Source organism: Nyctereutes procyonoides, unplaced genomic scaffold (assembly GCF_905146905.1).
Source record: "Nyctereutes procyonoides isolate TBG_1078 unplaced genomic scaffold, NYPRO_anot_genome, whole genome shotgun sequence".
NCBI lineage: Eukaryota > Metazoa > Chordata > Mammalia > Carnivora > Canidae > Nyctereutes > Nyctereutes procyonoides.
The window spans coordinates 22,439,838-22,467,261 of record NW_026575145.1 but is presented as its reverse complement, the minus strand read 5'-3'; the positions used below and the strand labels follow the sequence as shown (position 1 = coordinate 22,467,261).

The window sequence follows — 27,424 nt, the reverse complement described above, 5'->3', positions numbered from 1 at the left end:
CAGGGTCAACCTAAGACAATTGTTCCTTGATCTCCCCAGAAGGAGGTGAGAGATGTGGGTTGAGAGAAAGGCGTTGCAGAAATGAGGTCTTACTGATGCAGTTGCAATGGCACAGGTAGCATGGGATCTTTGGGCAGGTGGACCAGAACAGTATGGAGGGGGTGGTGAGCATAGAGACTCCACAAAAGTTTTGGTACCAGAAGAGAGTGGTTGGACTTTTATCTCCAGTTGGATGAGAGTCATTTGTGATGAAGAGAAACAACTTGCCTGTCAAATGCTGATAAGTTTGGTATCTCTGATGTGGGGGCTAAGGCTGTTGCTTCAGTGGGGAGCTGAGAGAAGACGGGGTTGTGGCAGCTCGGGGAGATGACAAGAGCTTGGGTCAGGTGGTTGCAGCAGGCTGGGGAAAGTTGAGAAAGTTCAAAGTAGTATCTTTGTGGAAGAATGGATGTGTGGGGAGAAGTACAAAGGTGGCTCCAGGAAGAGTGCAGTGATATTCCTTGTTTGGGGGTGTGGAGTTGTCCAGCAAGTATCACTTAGGCACCTACCTGGAGCCCAGCACTGCAGCTGCCCACGTCTGCTGTGGTAGTGTGGTTCACTACGATGAGGAAGCCCTTCACGGAACAGGTCGTGGAAAGGCATGAGCAGCTCTGTACTTCCCTGGGAAGTTTGAAGGATGCATGGAGACACAGATCCCTACGTATTTCATGATGAGATTGTCTTCCCAGGTTCCTTCTCAGTATGGGTTCTGCCATGCTCCGAGCTGCGTCATGGACCTTGAGGGGTCTTCATCGCTCCTTGGTCCCTCTCTCCACAAGAATGAGCAGCAATAGGACAGACAGGAGCTATGCCCTGGCTGAGAAAGTGGCTGTGATCACTGGATCCACAAAGGGGTAAGTGAATGAGAATTCTCGCTAACCTATCATAACACGTCAACATCTCCATCCCACGTCAGGCTCTGCAGTCAATTCCTTTCTCATACAACTTGCCTGACCCCCTCACAGCTCTCATATTTATAATTAACTCCAAATCTCAGCAACTTTCCCTAAAACATCTGGTTTCTGAGTTCCAAAAATGATATGAATAGAAAACTAGCTGTTTCTGAGTCAGAGTAGTGTTGGGGATCTAGTCTCTGTCACTTACTTGCTGGGTAACCTGAAGACATTTAACTTTTTATCATTGGGACAGCCCTCTATCCCTGTCCTTCATAGGCACATCACTGTGGTCTTTTAGGGTCTTGGTCTACCAAGGAGAAGCCCAAGACCTACTTGTCTCTCAGACTCAGGGGTTCATTGGCTGCAAATGCCCACCAGCACTAGGGCAATGGACAGGACAACATCTCAACCAACTTAGAGACCTTTTATAGATATACCTCTCCTTTCATCACATTTCTTCCAGTGCCCTTCCAGTTCCACTCATCATCTAGCTGCCATAAGGAGCCTTAATCTGTAATGAGGCACTACTGCAGGCAGGAGGAAGGGAGGCTTCTGGTGTTGAATGCTGCAGGGGCACCATCTTCCTTCTGACCATTCATGGTCTACACCATCACCAGTTTGGACTATGCAATTTTAGAACTGCTTAACCATTCTAGGTTTTCCCAGACCCCCATGATGTTTTAAATCTCTGTACGTGCCCCTAGCACCCAGCTGTCATAACAAATGAATACCTCTAAAATGCCAAGCTGCCCAGAGAGTTTATGCGAAACAGGAGAAATATGCCTTCTACCCTTTTATTACTGGGCTCAGCCAGCCCCTACCAGGGCAGCTTCAGACCTCTTCAGGTAAAGGAGCTGCAGAGGGGACAGAAATCTTTTTCAGCATGAAAGTTTTTCCACTGCAGAACAGAAAAAAGATGTTGGGCTTAGAGAAAATAATTCCTACCAGAGGCCTCTGGCTAGAACCAAGGGAGAAAACACAGGGCAGCTGAAGATTCTCTACAATTGAGGCTGGGTGCCCAACATGTTTACAAATGGTGGTTTTTTTTTTTTAAGATTTATTTATTTATTTATTTATTTATTTATTTATTTATTTATGAGAGAGAGAGACAGAGAGAGGCAGAGACACAGGAGGAGGGAGAAGCAAGCTCCATGCAGGGAGCCAACGTGGGACTGGATCCTGGGTCTCCAGGATCTCGCCCTGGGCTAAACCACTGAGCCACCCAGGGATCCCCACAAATGTTCTTTTGAAAACCTCCCTTTAACAAGATTAATATGAATATTTACTCACCTATAAAATATGATTATTATACCTAGTGAGAATTAAATGAGGTAGCCTTGGTGAAGGCAGGATATGTAGTCAGATTCAGTAGTTCTCCATCCCTGCTTGGAAAGATTTGGAGGCCACTCTTGGGCCATACTGTGGAACTCAATTTGTGTCTTGTGATCAGGCTCCCAGGAGGAGGATGGGGAGGGGATGAAGCCACCGTAGCCATCTCTGTCCACAGGATCGGCTTGGCTATCGCCTGGCGCCTGGCCCGGGACAGGGCGCACGTGGTGGTCAGCAGCCGGAAGCAGCACAACGTGGACCGGGTGGTGACAGCGCTGCAGGGCGAGGGGCTGAGCGTGACCGGCACCATGTGCCACGTGGGGAAGGCCGAGGACAGGGAGCGGCTGGTGGCCACGGTGAGGGGCAGGGTGGAAGGCAGATGGGGACAAGCAGATTCAGCCCTGGTAGAAGGCGGTTGAGGTCTCTAGCATTGGTGTCTAGGCCAACAACACATAGGATAGGGTCCTGCTCAAGGGATAAAACAAAGGGACAACCAGAATGGCTGGGAAGAGATGCTCCTGGCAGGAGGGAATTCACATGGTCTAGACTAGAAGCTTGCTGTCAAAGGGTGATCTGATGATCAGTGGTGGGGCATGTCCTGGGAGCTTGCTGGGGATCCAGAATCTCCCATCTCCTCAGAGCTGCTGAATTGAAATCCACGTTTAACCAGACCTCAGGTGAGTGTACCTATTAGAGTTTGAGCAGTGCAGGGCCAGTGCACTCCAGGTATTAGATTGAGGAGCCTACTAGAGCCGTAATCTGGATTAAGACCAGTTCATTGAGACAGTCCTGGAAGGGGTGAGCTGTGAGGTAAATATGAAGTACTGTGAAATGCACAGGTACTTGTGAATGGGCTCTTGTATGTGTGACCAAAGGAGGAGAGCTTCCAGAGTGGAGGGAGAAGGGAGGAGGAATTGATCAGAAATCTAAGATATGAAAGAAGGGACAGATTAGAGGCAGTAACCACTGTGAGTGAAGATCTGGACTGGGGGTGGGGTGGGGGAGGCGGCCAGCTACCAACCAGACATCTTGCGGGGGCAGAAATTAGATGCTTCCAGGAAGGTGAGAAACAAGTATTTCACTCAACCTCTGATCCCTGAGGTCTGACCCTGTCCCAGAATGGCTTCAGTCAGGAAGTGGTTACTTAGTTTGCTGTGTCATCAGTTTGGTGGGGGAAGGACAGAGGCTTCTAAAGAACACTTTATTCCATTTCTTCACCCCACATTCTGTTGTTTCCTTCACAGGCCCTGAAGCATTATGGGGGCATCGACTTTCTGGTGTGCGTGGCAGGGGTCAACCCTTTGGTGGGGAGCACTCTGGGGGCCAGTGAGCAGGTGTGGGACAAGGTGAGGACTGGAATAGGATCTTACACATCCTGCATGGTTCTCTGTCCACCATTTTGCACACACGTGTGCGTGGATACACACATACACAGTACCTAAGGTCCCTCATATTCCTGTCACTACTGACTCTGATGGGTGGAAGATGAGCTCACCTAGGTCGAACCACCCATCAGTAAGCTCAATAGGCACTACCATGCCCCGCCTATGCCAGGCACCAGCAGCCCCCCTCTGTTGACTCTCCTTGTGCTGGTCACTGCTACAAAGTCCTGAGATGCCAGAAATGATTTCTGACCTGTCCATGGTGAGGGATTCTGAGGCTGTCCCAGTCTGGACTCACTGGCACCCAGTCTGATCCCATCAGTCTGGCTGTCCCATGCCTCACCTGTCCAGCTGAGAGGAGGGACAGCTAAGAGGAGGGACCGCATCCAGACTTGCCATCCCAGCTGGAATCCGCCAAACATTCTAGGGACTCCTGTAGCCCTGGCCACCTGCCCCTGCTGTCCTGAAGGCCCTTGTGAGAGGAGCTGGCCCAGTCCTGACCCACCCCCTCACCTGACTCTGCTGGTAGAGGTGAGTCCGTGGTCAGGGTGAGCCGTTCCCTGCTATTGGAATCATCCTCTGAATAATGCCTGCTATTCATCCTTGCAGACACTGCCCCACTTCCTTTTTTTAGTTCTCACATTCCCTGGCCTTCTGGATACAATTTCCAGTTCCCCCTTCTCAGTCATACTCCAGCTTTTCCAATTAAAAAAAAAAATCCTGGTTGTGAACATTTCCTGACACAGACTGAGTGCTCAGTGTGGATTCCCTCTCTCTCATCCTCACCTCCGTTAAGGCAGTCACTAAAAACAAGTCATCGTGACTTCTCCTCTTCTCTTTTCTCCAGCCTTCTCTCTGGAGGTGATGTTAACTGGGGAGAGCGGGTGTGGGGGCCCGCAGTGGGAGGGTCTCCCCAACCACAGCTTATTGGTGGTTTCCCAGTGACTGAGGCAGGACAGAAACCTAAGATTTTTTTTTCTCCTGAAGGACCCTGTCCCTCACACTCTGTTAAAGAGCAGGACTCAAGCTCTGAGTCTATGGGGAGTACCCTGGGTCCTGCTCTGGCCACAGGTCTCCAAGTGACCAGTGAGAATGGGCACTGGACAGACCTCATCTCTCCTTCTCCTTTGCCTCTGTATTTTCTCTGATTTCAGGTCCTGGACGTGAATGTGAAGTCCCCAGCCCTCCTGCTGAGCCAGCTGCTGCCCCACATGGAAAACAGAGGGTGAGGCAGGGAGGGGCTAGTGGGCACTGGGGTCTTCATCCATTGGTGTCCTTTATCCGACAGAAAGTACTTGGGTAGGGGCCCAGGAAGTGCAGTGTGGCAGCAAGAGAAGTGAGATGTGTGTCTTTTGGAAAATATTCTCTATTTCCACACCTATCCTCTTCCCCATGGGATGTGACGGTTGTGAATAAGAGAAACATTTGCTGGGGAGGGAGAAGAACTAGCTTTTCAGAAGAACTTTCACGAGCTCTTGTTCTTTTGATCTCAGAGAATGCAGACTTTGTCTCTTTTAGTGGCAACTCCAGGGAAGAAGGGTCCAGAAGGCAGTAACCTGGAGCCCTAGCTCTGACCCCTTAACTCCAGCCCTCCTCTAGGAGCCATCTCATTGGTTTCCCTTCTCGTTAGAGGCACTGTGGCATTTGCTGCAGAGCCTTGCTCTTCTGTGTCCTGGGCAGGCCAGGCTGGGACTCCTTGGCTGCACACTGACCTCAGAGGGGCTGTGGCTTGAGAGCATGCATTACTGGGGCTTTGTTCTCCAGGAGTGCTGCCTCTTGGCTGTGACCCTGGCTGTGGTGACTGGCTAGCACTGACCCTGCCATTGACCTTAGTGTCCACTAGCTTCTCCTCAGTGTTCCAGATATTCTCTGACCTTATCATGAATCTTGAGCTGCTTTCCTCTTACCGTGAAAGTAACAATTTCCTGGGGCTCATCTGGGCTCTTAGCTGGACTCACCTGCTATCCCATCCCATCTGCCTTTCTCCTTACAGGGCAGGCTCTGTGGTTCTGGTCTCATCTATGGTGGTCTATGTACCAATACCAGTGAGTGTAAAATCCTCGGCATGGGGCTGGGTGAGGGGCAGTGGAGTCTTATTTCCTGTGAGACTCTACAGTGGGGTGTAGAAGAACTGGCCATTGATGGGAGTTGAGATTAACTTGATTACTACAAATTTGGGATTATAATCTCACTTTGCCATAACATCTCTGAAAGCCAAGGATGTTAAGTCATTTGCCCAGGGTATGCACAGTTCATGGGAAAGCAAGTTCTGAGTCCTGGGATGTCCCCATTCCAGTTTCCTGGCTGAATGTTTGAAAGTCCAGGGTGGCTTTCTCTGTTTCAAACTTGGACACACATGGCAGTGACTCCCTGGCATTTCTCTAATCCTGGACAAGGTCCTCTAGCTCAGAAATTCACCTCTTAAAAATGATTGTAGGGATCCCTGGGTGGTGCAGCAGTTTAGCGCCTGCCTTTGGCCCAGGGTGCAATCCTGGAGACCCGGGATCGAATCCCACGTCGGGCTCCCGGTGCATGGAGCCTGCTTCTCCCTCTGCCTATGTCTCTGCCTCTCTCTCTCTGTCTCTCTGTCTCTCTCTCTCTCTCTCTCTCTCTCTCTGTGTGTGTGACTATCATAAATAAAAAAAAATGATTGTAGATGGGGAAACACAGCGAAGGGATTTTAGTTGGGGCCTAAAGTCTGGTGTTTCATCTCAGTGTGAGACCTAGAGTCACAGCTCTGGCTGTTCAGGTGACATTCTCTCCTGCCAATTCCAATCCCTTTGTCTATTTCCACTTGCTTTTCAGAAGCTGGGAGTCTATAACACCAGCAAAACAGCATTGTTGGGTCTCTGTAAGTCTCTGGCTATAGAGCTGGCCCCAAAAGGCATCCGAGTGAACTGCTTGGTGCCAGGAATAATCAAGACTGACTTTATGCAAGTGGTGAGGATCACAGTCTTTGCTCCCCAACCTGTCCCGTGGTTCTCATTTGTCCCTTCCCTGGCCAAGCTCCCGGTGCCCACAGATAGCTTCATACTTGGATTGCAACCTCAGTCCAGGCCCAATTCAGAAGCTCTGCCCTGCAGACTTTGGCACCAGCAGCCTCTCACTTTCCTGCAGAATGGGGTCTCTATTCTCAATAGGGAGCAAACCAAAGCTCTGCCCCACTCCTCTCTCCTGAACATGGTCATCCTCCCACAGAGGCATCAATCTGCCATGGTGCCCTTCCCACCACCCCTGCCCTACCCCCTCAACAGTCCTTTTGCCTAACACTGACTCTGAAATCTTTTCTCAGGAGAAAACATTGCCATACTTGCTACCTGACTTTAATGACATCTATGGATTGCAGCGGTAGGTAGGGTTTGGGGCTTTAATGGTCCGTGGCTACTCTGAAGGAAAGTTCAATTTCAGGAAGAGACAGAGCCTGATTTTCCAGTCTGCTGGCTGATCCCCCTTGCTAAAGTCTGAGAATAGCCTGGGGCTAGGGGATGGAGGGTGGGCATGTTCCTGCTGAGCCCACCTTGACCTTCCCCAGAACCTGATTTGACTAGAGTTTTGTGAGGTATTGATCTGTAGGCTCAATGCCGGGCCCCCTCTGGTCTAGCAGAACCTGAAGTCGGAGCTTAACATTGGATGGGCTGTGACCTCAGTTCTGCTCTTTTCCTCTCAGGTTTGGGGAGCCTGAAGAATGTGCAGGAATTGTGTCTTTCTTGTGCTCTTCAGATGCCAGCTACATCACTGGGGAGAACATCGTAGTAGCTGGCTACTCTCCTAAACTGTAAACAGACTGTTAAGAGAGTGGAGCCATGGTCCTTGGTGTGAAACTGGGGGTTGGTGGAGAATATGGAGGTAGGGGAGCCTTAGGGTACAGATCATACAGGGAAACTTGTTCAGGAAATGAGAAGGAAAGTCAGGACTCTGAAATTTCTCATTTGGAAATAAACATGTTGGGACACTCCCAATCTGGGCTCACCCTTGTTTGGTAGTGATATATGAGTGGTTCCTTTTGACCTGGAAGATTATGCCTTATCAACCCCAAGACTTTACCTCCTCGTCCTTCCTTCCACCCTTCCCAATGAAGTTGAAAACTGAGCAGGATACTTTCTATCACCCCTTTGTTTCTGTTTGTTTGTTTATTTTTATCTTTCAGGTCTCGGATCAAATAGAACCTTCTCTGAGATAGCTTCCCTTGACTACCCTATGTAATATTGTTCCCACCCAAGTCACTTTCTATGACATTATCTGCTCTGTTTTCTTCATAGCATTTTTTAATAAATTAATTTTTATTGGTGTTCAATTTACCAACATACAGAATAACACCCAGTGCTCATCCCGTCAAGTGCCCACCTCAGTGCCCGTCACCCATTCACCCCCACCCCCCGCCCTCCTCCCCTTCCACCACCCCTGGTTCGTTTCCCAGAGTTAGGAGTCTTCATGTTCTGTCTCCCTTTCTGATATTTCCCACACATCTCTTCTCCCTTCCCTTATATTCCCTTTCACTATTATTTATATTCCCCAAATGAATGAGAACATACACTGTTTGTCCTTCTCCGATTGACTTACTTCACTCAGCATAATACCCTCCAGGTCCATCCACGTTGGAACAAATGGTGGGTATTTGTAATTTCTAATGGCTGAGGAATATTCCATTGTATACATAGACCACAGCTTCTTTATCCATTCATCTTTCGATGGACACCGAGGCTCCTTCCACAGTTTGGCTATTGTGGACATGGCTGCTAGAAACATCGGGGTGCAGGTTTCCCGGCGTTTCATTGCATCTGTATCTTTGGGGTAAATCCCCAGCAGTGCAATTGCTGGGTCGTAGGGCAGGTCTATTTTTACCTCTTTGAGGAGCCTCCACACAGTTTTCCAGAGTGGCTGCACCAGTTCACATTCCCACCAACAGTGCAAGAGGGTTCCCTTTCTCCACATCCTCTCCAACATTTGTGGTTTCCTGCCTTGTTAATTTTCCCCATTCTCACTGGTGTGAGGTGGTATCTCATTGTGGTTTTGATTTGTATTTCCCTGATGGCAAGTGATGCGGAGCATTTTCTCATGTGCATGTTGGCCATCTTCATAGCATTTTTAACTCTGACCTTATTGTTTTTACTTGTTTACTTATTTATTATATGCTTTATTCATTCAAATGTAGATTCCATAAGACCAAACACCTTGTCTGTCATAGCCATGAGTTCATATGAGTATTCATAGCCATGAGCACTTTGCATATAAAAATGCTCAATAAATATTTGTTGAATGAATTCACTGCCATCTTCCATTCTGGTTCAGTGATTCTCCTGCTCATGTTTCAGACTGAAGCTCATCCATCTACTAGAGGTCACTTTAGGGAGTCCAGTAAATAGATGAAACATGCTCACTTCTGGATTAGACAAGATTTTTCTTTCTCTGATGCCTCACCTTCCAATATGATTTTGCCTTTTAATATCATCTGGCAATCTTCTTACATGGTCTCACTTGGGAACATCTCCTTTTCCCTTTAACGTGTTTTGAAACAGCAGTTGTTGTTGTTGCTGTTGTTTTTTTTCCTTCCTAGTTCTGGAAGTTAGAAGTCTGAGATCAAGATGTCAGCAGGGTTGATTTCTTCTGAGGCCTCTCTCCTTACCTTGCACATGCCCACCTCTTCCTCTGTCTTCATGTTGTCGTTCCTCAGTGCCTGTCTGTATTCTAATCTCTCCTTATAAAGACACCAATCATATTGGCTAGGGCCTACCTCCCCGAAGACCACACTTAACCTTAATTTTCTTTTAAAAGATTCTATCTCCAAATATGCTCACACTCTGAGATGCTAGGGGTTAGGACTTCACCATAGGAATTTGAAGGATGGGAAACAGTTTAGCCCCTAACGTCAATCTTCTTATATCCCCTTCCATACCACCCCACCCTCTACCTTCATAGAGGAGGCAGAAACAATGATCTGGGAACTCCAACTTCTCATCCTTCCTGCTGCTTATGAATTCGTGAGAAGTTCTTGCCTTTCCTCGGGCCCTCCCCATAGTGAAGGGTGTCCTCCCCCATTCCCCTCTAACCCAAGATGGCTCCTACTTTTACTCTAAGTTGGGCTTCTCTTCCCACTCTCTTGGGGTCTTTGAGCTGCCAGTTATTCTCTTCTGTGTCTCTTTAGCATCTCCAGTGGCAAATTTAAGCCAGAGCACTTGATCTCCCACATCTGGCTCCACAGATCTCAAAACACTTCTGCACCCATGACAGGTCCTTTTCATGTTATTTTGTGTTTGAGACTCTGCCGGGGGTTATGGGCTTCCTGCTTGGAGCTGGCATTCCATGCAATTATTTCCTTCCTGGTGTCTGGGGAGAGGAAGGATGGCTTCTCCCTTTGGGGAGAGGGCAGGTGGTGAGGCCAGTTCAGGAAGTATCAGCTCACCTCTGGTGTGGGGAGCTGCTGGCAGTCACCACTCTTGCTCAGTCAGGAGGAAGAGTCTGTGGGCTCCCAGAATTTTTTACTGCCTTCCTGGCTTCCTCATTTCCAGAGCTACCCGTACTATCCCTTCCCTTACAAAGCTATTTTCATTCCATGTCAGAAAAATCAGTTAAAGTTTGGCAGAAGAGCTGGCAAAATATTTTCAGTGTGTATTGGGCTCGACTTTGTTATCTCTGAGCAAAGGTTAATGTGTAGGTTTTTGTCCATTAGAGATGCAAAGATTTTGTCTGTTAGAACAGATGATCCCTTAGGACACCTGGGTTGCTCAGTGGTTGGCTCAGGTTGTGATCCCAGGGTCCTGGGATCCAGTCCCGTATCGAGCTCCCCACAAGAAGTCTGTTTCTCCCTTTCTCTATGTTTCTGCCTCTTTCTGTGTGTCTCTTCTGAATAAATAAAGAAAATCTAAAAAAAAAAAAGAAGAAGAAGAAGAACAGACGATCCCAAAGGTTATGGTTTATTGCTTGTTGGACATTAAACAGTTTTGTGTCTAACCCCAAAATCTCATTCTAATATTCCCTAAAAAAACCTAGCTTCTCAAATGTTCTTTGAATTAGTCTTCACATCTTAACATCTCATCAATTAATTACTCATTGATTAATGAGTCAAATATGATGTTGATACCTGTTCATTTTATTTTTGTATGGGGGTCATGGTATTATTTTTTTAAAAATTACACTTTAACACTGTTTTATTGTATGCAGGGGTAAATAAAAAGGAGAGGATAAGACTTTGGGGTAGAATCATTTTTATAAATGATGCTGCCGAATTTCTCTCTTTCTATTATTTGTTTACCTTTCACATGAAAAATTGTTTAAATCCTCTTTCATTTATAAAGAGAAAGCTCCCAGTAATCCTTTACCATTCTGTGGCTGCCATATAATACCTTCTTTGTTTGACAAAGTGGTTTTAAAAAGTTGTGTGAGTTGTTTAAAAAGTTACCTCAGACCAAATGTCTAAGGCAATAAATGAAAAATATCATCAAATATATAAAATTAATGTTAGATGGGTGTGAAAGTTTCATACCTATGTGAGGTCATTACAACGACAAAAAAGGAGTTCTTTATGCTTCTCTACTGACTTTGCTGCAAGTTTTGACCTCTGCCAGGCATTTGCAGGATCCCCACTGACCCTTTACCTCAATCAGCTTTAACTACCTCTCAAAGTAAGTGAAAGCTTGCAGTTGCCACACGTCTGCACAGACTGCCTCTTGTATCACCATAGAAACAAGACCCTCAGGTAGAAAACGAAAATCCACATTTTAATGAGGAAGACCGCTGTAAAATATGGATTAATGAGCTGAACAACAGACAAAGTGGAAGTTGCAGTAGGAAGGAACCCGGGTGGCAGCAAGGGCAGCTGGAGGAAGGAGACAGGACAGATATTTTGTTGGCTTCTGTTCTATGTGCCTGTACGGTGCTTGCGTGCAGGCTCCCACTGTGGTAACGGAGCAGTGACAACAAGCAGAATACTCATGACCTTGAATTGCCTTCATATTATTTTGGGGGATCAGGCAAAACTAACACATGAGATTTAATAAGTGTTAGGGACTGAATGTTCAAATTTCCCCAAGACTCATGCAGAGATCAACTCCACAGTGTGGTAATATTTGGAAGTGGAGCCTTTTGGAGGTAACGAGGTCCTAACGGTAGAGACCCATGATGGGTTGAGTGCCGTCTAAGAAGGCTAAAGAGCTAGCTTGTTCTTTTTCCACCCTGTGAGGGCACAGTGAGAAGTCAAAGTCTGCGACCCCAAAGAAGGTTCTCACCAGAATCTGATCATGCTGGCACGTGGTCTCTGACTTGTGCCCTCCAGAAATGTGAGAAGTTAACTTCTGTTGTTTTTAAGTGACTTAGTCTATGGAACTTTGTTACGGCAGTCCGATTGGAGGCACTCAGCTTCACAGAGAAAGTGTGCAAATTAATGAGAAAAATAGTTTCTAAGTAGGAAGAGTGCAAAATTGATGAAAAACAGCGCATAACAAGGACATCTAACTGGCCAACAGCCATATGAAAAAAATTCAACTTAATTAGTAATTAAGGAACTATAAACAAAAGCAACAATGCATTACCGTATTGCTCATCAAATTAACAAAGATTTTAAAAGGACAATACTTAATGGTGAGGAGGGATAAGATGAGTACATTCACACATTTTTGAAATGGAATCCTTACAACTTTCCAGGAAATCGATTTGGTATTATGAATCAGGAAGTTCAATCCATTTAATCCAGGATTTCCACTCACAGGAGTCTATACTAGAGAAATAGTTTGTGAAATGTCAAGTGCAAAATTATTTGTAAAATCAAAATATTGGTAAAAGTGAAGAGCTTTCATATAAGGAAATTCTTCATTGTGTGTATCCTGCCAGTCTCCCCTTGCTCACTTCACTTCAACCCCGTTGCCCTCTCTGCCACTTTGGGAGCAGGACAGGTTTGCTCCAGCATTAGCACTATTGCTCTCGCCGTTCCCTCTCCTTGCAATACTCTTTTCCCAGATACCGGCATGATTTGCAACCTTCCTTCATCCAGGTCTACCCTCTACTATATTCTTTTTCCTGCCTTCATTTTTCTCTTTAGCCCTTAGCCCCATCGAATATGCTTGATTACAAGTCAATCTAGCTACAAAGTTCATCATTGTCTGGTAGCCTTGAAAAAGGTTTTAAATTTTAAACCCCAATTAAATTCTACATTTCATTGCACTGCAAGTTAGTCCATGTTTCTAAAAATAAGACAGAAAGAAGGACCTTTGAGTCAAATCAAGATTTAAAAGGGCAGAGACCAAAATGTGAAATTGGCTAAGAAGCTGTCTTTCCTTGTTATATGATAGTGATGTAGCTGGTTAAACTCTTCCTCACTGCGGACCAGGATGTTAGAAAATCTTGGCTGTGTAGAGGAGGAAAAATAAATTTCCCTCTACCCATCTAGGTTTTTGGCTGAGATACTCTTGGTAACAAAAAAAAAAGAGATTAACAGGTGAAATACAAATATAATTTCATACCGACAGGGCCCCAAAGATATGAAACCCAAAGAAGTGACCAAAGCAGGCAGCTTTTATGTTATGTTTTGACAAGGAAAGGATAAATTTGTGAAGAATGAACAAGACAGAGAAGTTGGAGCTTGGGGTAAATTAGAGAGGAAGTAATAAGATTTGTGTACATAGCCTCTCGGCTCCAAATTCCCTGTGTCTGGTGATAAGGATGTCCCCTTTCCTCCTGGCACAGAGAGGGTACATTTCACATGGGAGATTTCTTTTCTGCGTTAGGGAGGCAAAGGACGGTCAGAGTGTCCATCTTGTATTGACTATTTCTTATGTAACTTTAATTCAAAATAATCAATATGCACATTTTGGGGCGGCCTACCCTGAATCCCCTCAGCTATTTCTTGCTACTTTTAGAAACGTGTTACAAAATAGACACAAACTTTGACCCAAGCTGACCTGGCTAAAAGCAGAAAGAAGATAATACACAGCTTTGTTAACAGAGACCCTCCTGTCCATGGCAAGATTGCTGAAGTTCAGTTACTCATGCTTCTTGCAGAATTGCAAAACCTAGACTTTCTGCCTTGTTCTAAAATTAGCATAAAAGGCAAGGAGGGGGGACACAACAGGGGACAAAACTGGGATACTTGAGAGGCAGAGAAATGAAAGGAAGCCAGATTCCTTGGGCCCTTCCCATACACCTTCGTCCTTGAACTCTGATCGAGATAATCCTTCCTAGTGTCAGGGCCCACCTGTGAGCTACAGTCTGATCCCAGGTACAGATGATTCTGCCTTGACTATGGGTTCACCAAGCCAAGAGGGAGACAGTCAGATTTATAACAGCTCCTCCCAACTCCTTTCTTCTGTAAAAGAGTGCTCCTCTCTTGTTCTCCAGACTTGCATATGGTTTTTTCCATAGCTTACCTGTACCGAGTTGCAATTCTCTGCTATTCCTGAAGTAAACCCATTTTCCTGGTCAGATAACTGGCAGTTTTATTTTTAAGGTTAACCACTTGATATAATAAATCCCTTTCTTGTTAAATGAATTTGAGTTGGGTTTCTGATACTTGCAACAGAAAGGGCCCTGCCTCATATGGTAACTGACCTTCGGATCTTCTGCGTACCACAACCTGGCTTGGGTCCTGGGACTCCTCTGCAACTGCTCTTGCCATTCACCATTGATTGACTTCCTGGTCTAAATCTGATGGACCCTTTTCAATTTTTACCTTCCTGGATCTATTTATTGAGTTCCATGCTATTTATGATTTTTTTCTTGAAATTCTCCTCCACTGACTTTTAAGAGACACTGGCTTTTTGTTGTTGTTGTTTTTTTTTTGTGGTTGTTCCTACTCTCTTGTTTCTCCTTATATCCTTAATTTATTTTCTAGACCAGTGCTTTTCTCTAAAATGATTTGCTCCCAGTGTTACACTCTTGACCTTCCTATTGTCCTCACAAGACAACTTCTCCCGGGGTAACAATATTCACATTGGGAGCTTTAGGATCTTTATCTTTAGACTCTTGACTTCTAGAGTCTTTTGCCTTAGTTTGGTCCAGGACTATGTTGGCATCGCATGATTCCAGGAGCACCCAGGTAATTTCATGGTGAAAGGAGTCATGATGGTAATGGCCCTGATTTAGGCCCTCCTAACTTCTCACTTGGTTTTCTGCTGCTTTCTAATGTTCTCCTCACCTTGAGACTCATTTCTCTTTAACCCTTTCTCCAAGTGGGGCAAAAGACATCTTCTTTTTTTTTTTTAAAGACATCTTCTTCTTTTTTTTGATTTTATTTATTTGAGAGAGAGAGAACAGGCATTTGTGAGCACAAAAGCTGGGGGAGGGGGAGAAGGAGAGAGAGCTAATCTTAAGCAGACTCCACATGAAGCATAGAGATGGAAGTGGGGCTCAATCCTAGGGCCCTGAGATCATGACCAGAGCCTAAATCAAGAGTCTAGCACTTAACTGACTGAGCCACCAAGGTGCCCAGCGAAGGATTTCTTCTAAATCCAAATGAGTGTATATTAATTTTCTACTAGAGATTTCATCCTTGCCTTATTTTTCTACCTTAATCTTTTACCAGTTCAACTTTATTTCTGTGCTTTTGTCTTACCAAATATTTGGATTTTCCCAAGTGTGCCATGCTTTCTTCTGCTCCATGTATTTGCATATATGCCCTGGGTGGTTTGAAAATACATCTTCCATTTTGCTAACTTATTTATCTACCTTCCAGATTCAGTCTAGGACTAACGTCCCAGACCATCCCAGTTTGAGTTGGTAAACTTTCCTATCTATGTCTTATTATCACACCTTACATTTATCTCTATAACGGCATACACCACACCCTGTTGAAATATGTACTTACTTATCAATCTTGTCCATTAGATGCAAATTTCTTGAGGGGAGATACTTCGTGTTATTTATCTGAGTTATTTATGTCACTTGGTTCATATTTTTTAAAATATTTTTTAAAATTTTATTTATTTATGATAGTCACAGAGAGAGAGAGAGAGAGAGAGAGGCAGAGACATAGGCAGAGGGAGAAGCAGGCTCCATGTACCGGGAGCCCGACGTGGGATTCGATCCCGGGTCTCCAGGATCATGCCGTGGGCCAAAGGCAGGCGCCAAACTGCTGCGCCACCCAGGGATCCCACTTGGTTCATATTAAATACTCAATAATTTTAAGAAGATAGTAAAAAGTAAAATAATTTTTGGCATCTGGCATTCAACCAGTCCAGTCACCATAGGTCTATATGTCACACATTTTGCCTCTATGACAAAACCCATAAAATTTAAAGATAAAAATATAAACAAAGTTAAAATTTAGAGTAATATTTAGGTATAACCTTAAAGTAGATGAGATATTCTTTTTTTTTAAGATTTTATTTATTTACTCATGAGAGACACACAGAGGGAGAAGCAGAGACACATGCAGAGGGAGAAGCAGGCTCCATGCAGGGAGCCTGACGTGTGACCCGATCCTGGGTCTCCAGGATCAGGCCCTGGGCTGAAAGGCGGTGCTAAACCACTGAGCCACCCAGGCTGCCTGGAATAAGATATTCTTAAACATAGCATGCAACCCAGAGCTCATAAAACAGGAAGATAAGTGAAAAAGATAAATATATTTGGCTACACAGCAATTCAACATTTTTGCATGGCAAAGGACACCATAAACAAAGTCAAAGACAAATGATAGATTTGGAGCAAATATGTGCAACACATATGATTGATTATATAATGAACTTCTCTAAATCAATTCCTCCAAAACCACAAAAAGTTCAATAGCATAATGGAAAAAATATGAAATAAAAAATTCGTAGAAGCATATAATCTAAGTGACCAATAAACATGAAAATATACTAATTCCTATTAGTAAAGAAAATTCTAATTTAAGTATATATGCAATAACATTATTAACATACCCCATAATCTTCACCTTCTCTCCTAAATAAAAAGGAATCTGAAACTAACAGCCTGGCTTCTCTACCTTTTGTACTCTTCTCTATGCTCAAAACTATGTGCAAAGTATGACTACAAATACATAGAATTTCCTTGTTGATTTTTTTTAGCCATAATGATTTATTCAGAATTTCATATTATCTTTTTTACTGAAGTATTGTTGATGTATAATATTATATTAGTTTCAGTGTATAACATAGTGATTCAACATTTGTAAACATTACTAAATGATCACCACGATAAGTCTAATCTGTCACCATACAAAGTTATTACAATATTATTGACTATCTTCCCTTTGATATGTACTTCATATCCCTGTGATTTATTTATTTTATAACTGGAAATCTGTACCTCTTAATTCCCTTCACCTATTTCACCCACCTCCCTACCTCCTCACATCTGGCAACCACCAGTTTGCCTCTGTATTTGAGTCTGTTTCTGTTTTGTTTTGTTTGTTTGTTTTTTGGATTCTATGTGTAAGTGAAATCATACAGTATTTATCTTTCTCTGTATGATATTTGTTTTTGTAAAAATGGCATGCATTTCTCTGCAACTTATTGTCTCACTCGATAATATATAAGGAACATCCATTCAGGTAAATAATATATACATGATTCATTATTTTGATAATCTACATAATAATATATTGAATGGATATCCTATAATATATTCAACTTTTCATTAATTTATTGGACAGAGAAAAGTAAGCAGTATACAAAAAATAAGAATTAGATTGGTATTAGGGGCACCTGGGTGGCTCAATTGGTTGAGCTACTGACTCTTGATTTCAGCTCAGGTCATGATCTTGAGATCCTGAGATTGGGCAGCATCTGGCTCCACACATGATAAGGAGTCTGCTTGTCTCTCTCCCTCTGATCCTCCCCCCTTACTCTCTCTCTCTTTCTTTCTCAAATAAATGGATAAGTAATACGTTTTTACAAAATAAAAACACATTAAAAAAAGACTTTCAACTATTCATATCTGTCTCCTAGAAATTTTATTTATCTGTCTTTAGCCTAAAGGTTTAATTAGGTAGAGAAGCAAAGTATTGTCAATTAAGGTAAACACAGAATTATATGTAATAAGGGAAAACTAAAAAAATAAATCAATAACAGAGAAACTGCTAAATTAATTGTAGATGATTTATAAGTGACACAAGCATTTCCTAAAAATAATATTTTTAAAGACTATGAAGACTGCTCAGGGTACAATATTAACGGTAAAAACAAAACAAAACCAAAATACCCACAGGTTTTATGGTAAAATACTTTGTAGCCTGGAAGTTTGTTATTGTAATATCTACCTACATTTAGTTATAAAACTATACAAACCATCACAGAACACCAGGATCAACAACCAACACCAGGATCAACAAAAACTAGATATTCAAGAAGGTGTTGGAAAAGTTCATTGCATGTGAAGCGACATTGGTGTTTCTGCCGAGAATAAGAGGGCTCATTTCAGTGAAGGCATTTTGTTCTGTTAATCTTTCAACCCACTGGAATTGCATACCAATGTTCTGGATGTGGTGCTACAGCACTCAGAAGTGTCTCACTCACTGTCTCGAAGGAATTTAATATACAATGTCAGAAATACAGATGAGTGTGTTACCAACTAAAATAGGTCATCATAGTCCTTACAAACATGCACTGAATGAAATGCAGAATCACAGTTGTGCTGGTGGCTTGAACACCAAGTGACACTCTTGATGTGGAACCCACATAACTTCTAAAATCTTCCCATGAGTTACCATTATCTTCCCTTAATTTTATACTCATTTCCACTCAGGATTTCCCACTATCATATGGTCATATTATGCTAATGACCTCCATTTTGGCTTCCTTTCCTACTTCCACCCAAAGACAAGGCCTCTGTGTATGATGGAGCCAGCGTAGACAGATTCAGGGGATCGGCCTATACTGGTACCTGGGATATGTTTGTGTGTATCCATTTGTGGGAACCAAAAATCTGTTCTGATGCTTAAATGACTGAGCAAGAAGACTCGGAGGTGGAGTAGGGAGGGGAGGCTGAGTCAAGGGGAATGTTCTGGAGGAGGATGAAGGATAGAAGGGAAAGGTTGAACCCAACCTTTTTTTCCCCTTAGGCAAAGAACTTTATTAACCTTGTTTCAAACTTTATTCTGAGGCTTCTTCAGCTTAATTAGCTGCAAAGAATGAATTGTGTATAAGCAAAAACTGAAAAGAGCTGCAGTGTCAAAGTGGCTTGGCTTAAAAATACTGGAGATCTAAGTTTTAACAGATCCATAAACAAAATTTTAAAAAGCAATCATAATATAAAATGGCAGCTCCCGATAACTTCCTCAAGTTTTATCTTCTTCGGGAGTTGACTCAATCCAGTTTGCTTCATCCTTGGAAGCTTCATCTGAATTCTCCACAAGGTCTGGAACTTTATCATCAAACTCTCCGGTAGTAAGTGGTGCTTCTCCATCCATGGATTGTGTGGGCAGAGCCTCAGCCAGACTCCTTCAACTAGTCAGACCGGGCACCAAGTTGGTTTCAGATCCTAGGTAGCATTTCTGTCACCTGCTTTGTCTCAGCAGGGCCTGTGATGGTGAAGGTGTCTGCTGCCAAGGATCTACACTATAGGGCTGCTAACGGACCACTGCTCCTTGGTTTGTGAGCATATTCACTTCTTTCATACTGGAGATGTTGTTTCCCCCTATTGTTTCAGTTTTTTATGGAGAACTGAGGTTTCTTATCATCTGCTGTAGGCATTCTATGAACCACCTTCTTTCGGGGAGTAGCTCCTTTCCCACCAGTGTGCCCTTGTGGTTGCAATTTTGAGTTTCTCCTGGTTCATGATGGTTTCTTTCATCCTGTTGGAGTAGAAGTAGGGTCACACGAGGAACTTGGATTGGCACTCAGGAGGACCAGCTAAGATGCAGAGGACACACGTCACCTGAACCCAACTTTTAAATATCCGTGCCTATGGGAGATAGCATATGAGAATCTACAGAGGGGAATTGCTGCTGCCACAAACCTCTCCTTCCATAAATCAGAGAAAGGTCATTGGGACCCACATCTCAGGTTAAGGTTCTGTCTTGTTCAAAAGGGCATCTTTTCAATGAAACGCCGGGGCACCTGCACCCCGATGTTTCTAGCAGCCATGTCCACAATAGCCAAACAGTGGAAGGAGCCTCGGTGCCCATCGAAAGATGAATGGATAAAGAAGATGTGGTTTATGTATACAATGGAATATTACTCAGCCATTAGAAACAACAAATACCCACCATTTGCTTCAACGTGGATGGAACTGGAGGGTATTATGCTGAGTGAAGTAAGTCAATCGGAGAAGGACAAACAGTGTATGTTCTCACTCATTTGGGGAATATGAATAATAGTGAAGGGGAATATAAGGGAAGGGAGAAGAAATGTGTGGGAGATATCAGAAAGGGACACAGAACATAAAGACTTCTAACTCTGGGAAATGAACTAGGGGTGGTGGAAGGGGAGGAGGGCGGGGGGTGGGGGTGAATGGGTGACGGGCACGGAGGGGGACACTTGACGGGATGAGCACTGGGTGTTATTCTGTATGTTGGTAAATTGAACACCAATAAAAATTAATTTATAAAAAAAAAAGGGCATCTTTTCTCTTAGGGAACATGGGTGCGAATATCTTGCTGGGGTTGGGACTCTACAGATAGTAATCTTCCTTTGCCTAGCTCACTCCCTGCCTACAAGATGTGGGGATGGTGCTGGAGGACCCTAAGGGTGAGTGACTTATACTGATCACCACCATGTGTGAGTGACCAGACCATGTCCAGGTAGTGTGTATGTGTGTGTGTGTGTGCGTGCGTGTGTGTGTGTACACTTTTCCAAGGCCTCGGTTCTGGCTCTGAGTTGTTATTCTTTGAGTACTAGGTCTTTTTTTTTTAATTTTTTAAAATTTATTTATGACAGAGAGAGAGAGAGAGGAGAGAGAGAGAGGCAGAGACACAGGCAGAGGGAGAAGCAGGCTCCATGCACCGGGAGCCCGACGTGGGATTCGATCCCGGGTCTCCAGGATCGCGCCCTGGGCCAAAGGCAGGCGCTAAACCGCCGCGCCACCCAGGGATCCCGAGTACTAGGTCTTTATCAGAAAAAATTCTTTCATCCTCCTTGTTTGTTTTGTTTTTTTATTCCTAAGGATAAAAGGCCAAATCCCTAGTCCAAGCTATAGCCATTGCCTGAGGCACTTCTGGGCCAGCTACTCTTCATTTTCAGAAGCCCCTGGCTTTCCTCCGCTTAGAACACAAATTCATAAGGTTTCCATAGGCTTTCATAAATAAGGATTCTGCTGTGAGGGAGAGAAAGCTTAGGGAGCTCCTTCTAGAATTCTACTGACGACTGTCTAGGAAGGTTTCTGCAACAGATCTAAGAACAGCCCAGTTTTCAAACAATTCACCCAATTGTTTTTAGAGTACAATTTATTCAAAGGTACCAAATTTTATTTTATTTTTTTAAGTTTTTAAAAAAATATTTTATTTATTTATTCATGAGAGACACACACACACACACACACACACACAGAGAGAGAGAGAGAGAGAGAGAGAGAGGCAGAGACACAGGCAGAGGGAGAAGCAGGCTCCCTGTGGAGACTCGATCCTGGCCGAAGGCAGGCGCTAAACCGCTGAGCCACCCAGGGATCCCAAAGGCACCAAATTTTAAAAACAGATTTTACTACTGTAACTTTAATGTGTTACCATTTGAAGATTAGTCTTTCAAAGTCATCTGCAGTGTTATAGGACATTTTTTTTTAAAGACAAGATTTTTGTCTTTAAAATAAGTAATGCTTAATCTTAAAAAAAGTCTAGTCCTCAAAATAAAATAAGATGAAAATTGAGAGGGAGACAAGCCATAAAAGACGTTGAACTCTAGAAAACAGACTGAAGTTTACTGGAAGGGAGATGGGTGGAGCAGAGGGATAACTGGGTGATGGACATTAAGGAGGGCACTTGATGTAATGAGCACTGGGTGTTACACGCAACTGATGAATCACTAAATACTACCTCTGAAACTAATTTTTATTTATTTTATTTTTTTTATTTATTTATGATAGTCACACACACACACAGAGAGAGAGAGAGAGAGAGGCAGAGACACAGGCAGAGGGAGAAGCAGGCTCCATGCACCGGGAGCCCGACGTGGGATTCGATCCCGGGTCTCCAGGATCGCGCCCTGGGCCAAAGGCAGGTGCCAAACCGCTGCGCCACCCAGGGATCCCCTGAAACTAATTTTTAAAAAAGATTAGTTTTCATAAAATTCCTTATTTAAAAAAAAACAATATTTTCCTTAGAAAATTTGTAAGAGGAGAAAAGTAGAAAATCAAAGGAAAAGAAACACTTGGAAAAAAAAGAAACACTTGAAGAAAATTAGTTTTGATGTTTTGGTAAATTTCATTTCAACTATACTGTTGATTTGCTTTCTAATTTCAATAATTTCTGCCTTTATCTTTTTTTTTTTAATTTTTTATTTATTTATGATAGTCACAGAGAGAGAGAGAGAGGCAGAGACACAGGCAGAGGGAGAAGCAGGCTCCATGCACCGGGAGCCCGATGTGGGATTCGATCCAGGGTCTCCAGGATCGCGCCCTGGGCCAAAGGCAGGCGCCAAACCGCTGCGCCACCCAGGGATCCCAGCCTTTATCTTTTTTTATGTCCCTCTCTCTAGTTGGACTTTATTAGCTATTCTTTTACAACTAGCTTCTTGGGTTGAAAACACACTTCTATAATTTTCAGTCTTTCTTAAATGCTTTCTGATTATTCTATATAAAATTGTATATCTGTGTGTTTTTTCTGAGTATTGCTTTGAATGTATCCAATACACTGAAAAAGTTCTGGCTTATTCTTATTGTTCGTCTCTAAATATTCATAATTTGTGTTTGAATTTCCTTTTTAAGTAAGGAAGTTTTAATGAGAGTATTTTGACAAAAAAAATGTTATATAATTAATCTGTAGTTTTGTTGTCCAATACAGTAGCCACTAGCCACATGTGGCTAATGAGCACTTGAAATATGGTTAGTACAAATTGAGACAGGCTTTCCGTGTAGAATATGCTCCAGTTTTGAAGACTCAGTATGAAAAAGTAATTATTTTAATATTGATTACATATTTAAATGGTAATATTTTGGATATATCTGGTTAAATAAAACGCATTAAATTTCACCTGCTTCTTTTGTTTTTTAATGTAGCTACCAGAAAAATTTAAATGGCGTCTGTGTTTTCATTTGTGGATCACACTATATTTTTATCTAATCTCATTGATCTATAGCCTTTTTTTTTTCATTTGAACTGTTAATTTCAGAGATATGTGTTTTATTCATCTGCTAAGATTGGGATTTGACAACTTTGAAACTACACTGCTAGGTCCCAAAAGATTCATAACATATTATCTTTGGTGAGTGTACATTCTATCAATATAAATAAAAAACTATACTTATTTGTCCTTTTTTAATGCTTTTGGCCTTGAATTCTATTTTTCTCTGATTTTTTTTAAGATTTTATTTATTTATTCATGAGAGACACAGAGAGAAAGAGAGGCAGAGACATAGGCAGAGGGAGAAGCAGGCTCCATGCTGGGAGCCAGCTCAGTCCTGGGTCTCCAGGATCATGCCCTGGGCTGAAGGTGGCACTAAACCAGTGAGTCACCCGGGCTGCCCTGTTTTTCTCTGATTTTAACATTTCCACATTTGCTTTCTTTTGGTTAGCATTTTACATAGTATTTTTCTCTATTCCTTTATTTTTAAACATCCCGCATTATTTTATTTTAGGTATATCTTTTATAAACTGCATACAATTATTTTTTTAAATACAGTTTGAAAGGCTCTTCTCTTAAATATATTAATTCAATTCATTTGCCTCTGTTGTGATTATTAACATATTGCAACTGGTTCCTGAAGACTTTTTTTCTGTTTCTGATTACAGAGGCACTGTTCTTTCTTTCCTGACTTCTGATTTATTGGATGAGTGGCCTTCATTTTTCTCATCCTTACTCTCATTGGGTTTGACACCTTTGTTTGCCCTTGACTGCCTGGCAGAAGGGCAGAGAAGTCGTCCTTCCAGTGCAGCATCTGCATAGAGTCACCCTGACCACTGCCCCCTCCTGGTACCTCCTGCTTTCTGACTCAGAGCACCATGACCCGTCCCACATTTGACAGAGTCCTTCCTTCCAGGACTTGGGACTATGGTTCCATCTTTTTTTTTTTTTTTTAAGATTTTATTTATTCATGAAAGACACAGGGATTTGGGGAGGGCAGAGACACAGGCAGAGGGAGAAGCAGGCTCCATTCAGGGAGCCTGATGCGGGACTCGATCCGAGGTCTCCAGGATCACACCCTATGCCGAAGGCGGCTCTAAACCACTGAGCCACCAGGCTGCCCTATGGTTCCATCTTTTAAGATATCTCCTCATTCCTCACAAACTCTAGTTCGTCAAGAACACCACTTCACATATACATGTGCTGCCACTGATTCTGTTAACTTTAAAAATAAAACTGTCAGTTGTTTTATCAGCAACAATGGGTTTATTCCGGAACTGCAGAGAATTGCAATCTGGGACATGCAAGCTACTGCAAAACCAAAGGCAAGTCAGGAGAACAAAAGAGAGGAATTCTGTTTTATAGAGGAAAGGGGGGAGTTGGAAGCGGCTTGGAGTATCATGGCTTCTCAAGGCTGAGTTGTGACTGTCTCTCATTGGCTGGGCTGTTGCTAGGGTGAAGAAAATCTTTCTTCACCTATTAGGGTTATAAAGTAGTATAGACTTGCAGGGTAAATCCCTTCATGTTGGGGTCTGTAATTGACAGTGAGTGATAGGGCTGACAGTACCCCCTTCTGTCCTCTTGCCTCCATTTTAATGAGGTTTCCTTTTATTAATTTTCCCAGGTTTTTTTTTTTTCTGTCTTTTTTCTCTTAGTCTTTTTCACAGTATCTACTGATTTAGTGTGGAGAGACAAGCAGAAGTATGGCTTAATTTATCATTTTCATCTCACTATGATATATTTACTTTCTGCTTTTTTCTATATGTATTTTTTTATCTTAATATAATTATAGTCCAATACTTGCATACATATTTTGTGTCTTGATTTTCCACTTAGCATTTTAAGTTTTTTCCCCATACTATTATACATATTTTAAAACTTCATTTTAGGGTCATCCAGGTGGCTCACTCAATTAACTGGCTGGCTCAGTTTCAGTTCAGGTCATAATCTCAGGGTTGTGGGATTGAGCCCCCTTTCAGGCTTTGTGCTTAGAATGGAGTCTGCTTGAGATTCTCCCTCTCTCTCTGCCCCTCCCCCCATTCACTCAGGCATGTGCATGCTCTCTCTCTCTAAAGTTAATAAACAAATAAATAAAATATATATATTTAAAACCTTCATTTTAAATGTCTGAATAACATCCCATCAAGAAAAAATATCCAGTATTTCCCTGTTTTTAGGAATTTAGGTTATTTTCATTTTTCTGCTGTGAAAGAATGATAAAGTTACCAGCTATATTTTATATTTTGAATTGTAGTCTTGGGTGGGATGTTGAGGTTCTTATAACTGTGAGCAAAGAGTTTATGTCACTCCAGATTTTAATTTTAACAATTAGACAATATATGTGTGTGCTTAGAGCATACAGGTTTCTCTGTGCTATTGCAGTTTTCTTAAATCATATGTCACTGAACACCAGGAGACTAGAGCAACTCTTCAATAGGCATAGGTCTAATAGTGAAAGTGATTGTAGGGGAAAGGAGGGAAAATGAGTGGGAAAAATTAGAGAGGGTGACAAAACATGAGAGACTCCTAACTGGGAAACAAACAAGGGATAATGGAAGGGGAGGTGGGCAGGTGGGACAGGGTGACTGGGTGACGGGCACTGAGGGGGGCACTTGATGGGATGAGCACTGGGTGTTATACTATATGTTGGCAAATTGAACCTCAATAAAAAAATATTTTTAAAAATAGGCATAGATCTGAATTTAGGATGTAGTATTCTATCTATGTGCATGCCCTTGTATACTGGTAGAGTATTCTCTGTTTCAAAACTCTCAGAAAGGGGATCCCTGGGTGGTGCAGTGGTTTAGCGCCTGCCTTTGGCCCAGGGCACGATCCTGGAGACCCGGGATGGAATCCCACATCAGGCTCTCGGTGCATGGAGCCTGCTTCTCCCTCTGCCTATGTCCCTGCCTCTCTCTCTGTGTGTGACTATCATAAATAAAATAAAAATTAAAAAAAATAAATTTAAAAAACCCCAAAACTCTCAGAAAGGGAGTTACAGCAAAGTTGACCACACTTTCTGGACCACAATAGGAAAACATCTCATATATTGTCCTGGTCTGACAAATGTTCTATATTTGTACTATTCAGTAAGATAGTCATTAATCAGTGACTATCAAATCATTTTGTTTTAGGTATTAGCCACGCTAGTGGCTAGCGTGAATTGAGAACTGCTATAAGTGTAAAATACACATTATTCAGATCTCTAAAAAAAAAATACACATTGGATTTCAAAGACTTGGTATGAAGAAAAGTAAAATGTATCATTCATAACTTTTTACATTGATTGCTTGTTGAAATGATAATATGTGGCTCACATGATAAAGTTCCACTGGACAGCATTGTACTATCTCATGCCATTTTGGATCAGGGATGTATGAAACCATGGATACAGCTATTTCCTACCTTGTCTTGCTTTAACACTTTATTATTAATTCCCTGAGCCTCTTAGTCCACACAGTCTATGTTACCGGCCATCAGCAGCAGCTCTTCTGTTAGACTTTAACTTGAGCATTTGAGAACTTGAGAATCTAAGGATTGTGATTTCCCTCCTGCTTTTGACTTCTTAGCATTCCTGCTTGCTGAAGGTCAGTGCAGGAAGTTAGTGGGTACTAATGTTAGATGCTCGGGAGCATTCTTAAGTTTTTCCCCTAGGCAAACAAGTTTGAAATAACTTAGAAATTAAGAGCTTTTGATTAAAAGTGCACACATACATAAAGCTCTTGTGTAGGAACATATAACTTCCAAGTTTTTAAGAAAAAAAAATCACCTGCTTTGGCTGATGTGTCTAAGGATCACTCAGACTCCCACGTTGAGAAGAGACTTTAGGCAGGCTAGGATGGAAGCAGGGAGAGAGCTGGCAGTGGCTCCCACTAGGTGGTAGCAGCACAGGTGGTGACAATAATACACTTTGACATATAGAAACATTCATTCACTCATTTATTCAAATATTTATCCAGTACTTACTGGGTGTCAGTCTCTGTTCTCAGCACTTGAGATACATCAGTGAACAAAACAAAGATCAGTGCTTTCTCAGAGTTTATAGCAGGTGATATGGACAATAAACAGGAGACATTATAAATAAGTAAATTAAAGTATACTGGGAAGCATAGTATGGTGGAAAAGAAAAGATAAAGCAGTTTAAGAGGTGTCCAGAGTGCTGGAAGCTGAGGAGAAGTAGCGAGTGGCCAGATTTGGTTTCATTGGGAAGTAACATTTAAGCAAAGACTTGCAGAAGGGGTGGGTGATAAGTGTGCAGATATCTGGGGGAACAGTCAATGCAGAAGCCTTAAGGCGGGAGTGTGTTCTGTGTATTTGATGACCACAAGGCCGGTGTGGCTGGGAGGAGAGTAGCAGTGAGGTCAGAGAAATAAGGGGGCAGTACAGATCATTTAGAGCCTTCTAGAACATGGTAAGCATGTTCATGGTAAGGGTTTGAACTTTGCTGTGTTGCTAATGTTTGCTCACATGTTGAAATTCATATGTTGAGATGAATCACAAGTTGATGGTATTAAGAGATTGGGCCTTTGGGAGGTGTTCAGGTCATGAGGGTAGGTAGAGCCTTCACAAATGAGATTAGTGCCTTCATGAAAGAAGCCTGAGAAAGCTCCCATACCCCTTCCTCCGTGTGAGGTTATAG

General features: G+C 42.8%; 1 protein-coding gene across 1 annotated transcript; it reads left to right on the top strand.

The window, feature by feature from the left end:
- Nucleotides 1-753: 753 nt before the first annotated feature.
- LOC129499534 (dehydrogenase/reductase SDR family member 2, mitochondrial-like) lies at nt 754-7,425 on the top strand. The gene is made up of 8 exons (XM_055309304.1): nt 754-893; nt 2,443-2,620; nt 3,509-3,610; nt 4,801-4,871; nt 5,640-5,691; nt 6,452-6,586; nt 6,939-6,994; nt 7,314-7,425. Exons 1-8 carry the CDS (start codon nt 754-756, stop codon nt 7,423-7,425), a joined length of 846 nt encoding a protein of 281 aa, XP_055165279.1.
- Nucleotides 7,426-27,424: the final 19,999 nt, after the last annotated feature.

Coding starts and splice junctions, on each gene's coding strand:
- LOC129499534 (XM_055309304.1), top strand. CDS start 754: ATGCTCCGAGCTGCGTCATGGACCTTGAGGGGTCTTCATCGCTCCTTG. Junction 4,872..5,639: donor CCCCACATGGAAAACAGAGG/GTGAGGCAGGGA, acceptor TTCTCCTTACAG/GGCAGGCTCTGTGGTTCTGG. Junction 5,692..6,451: donor TGGTCTATGTACCAATACCA/GTGAGTGTAAAA, acceptor CTTGCTTTTCAG/AAGCTGGGAGTCTATAACAC.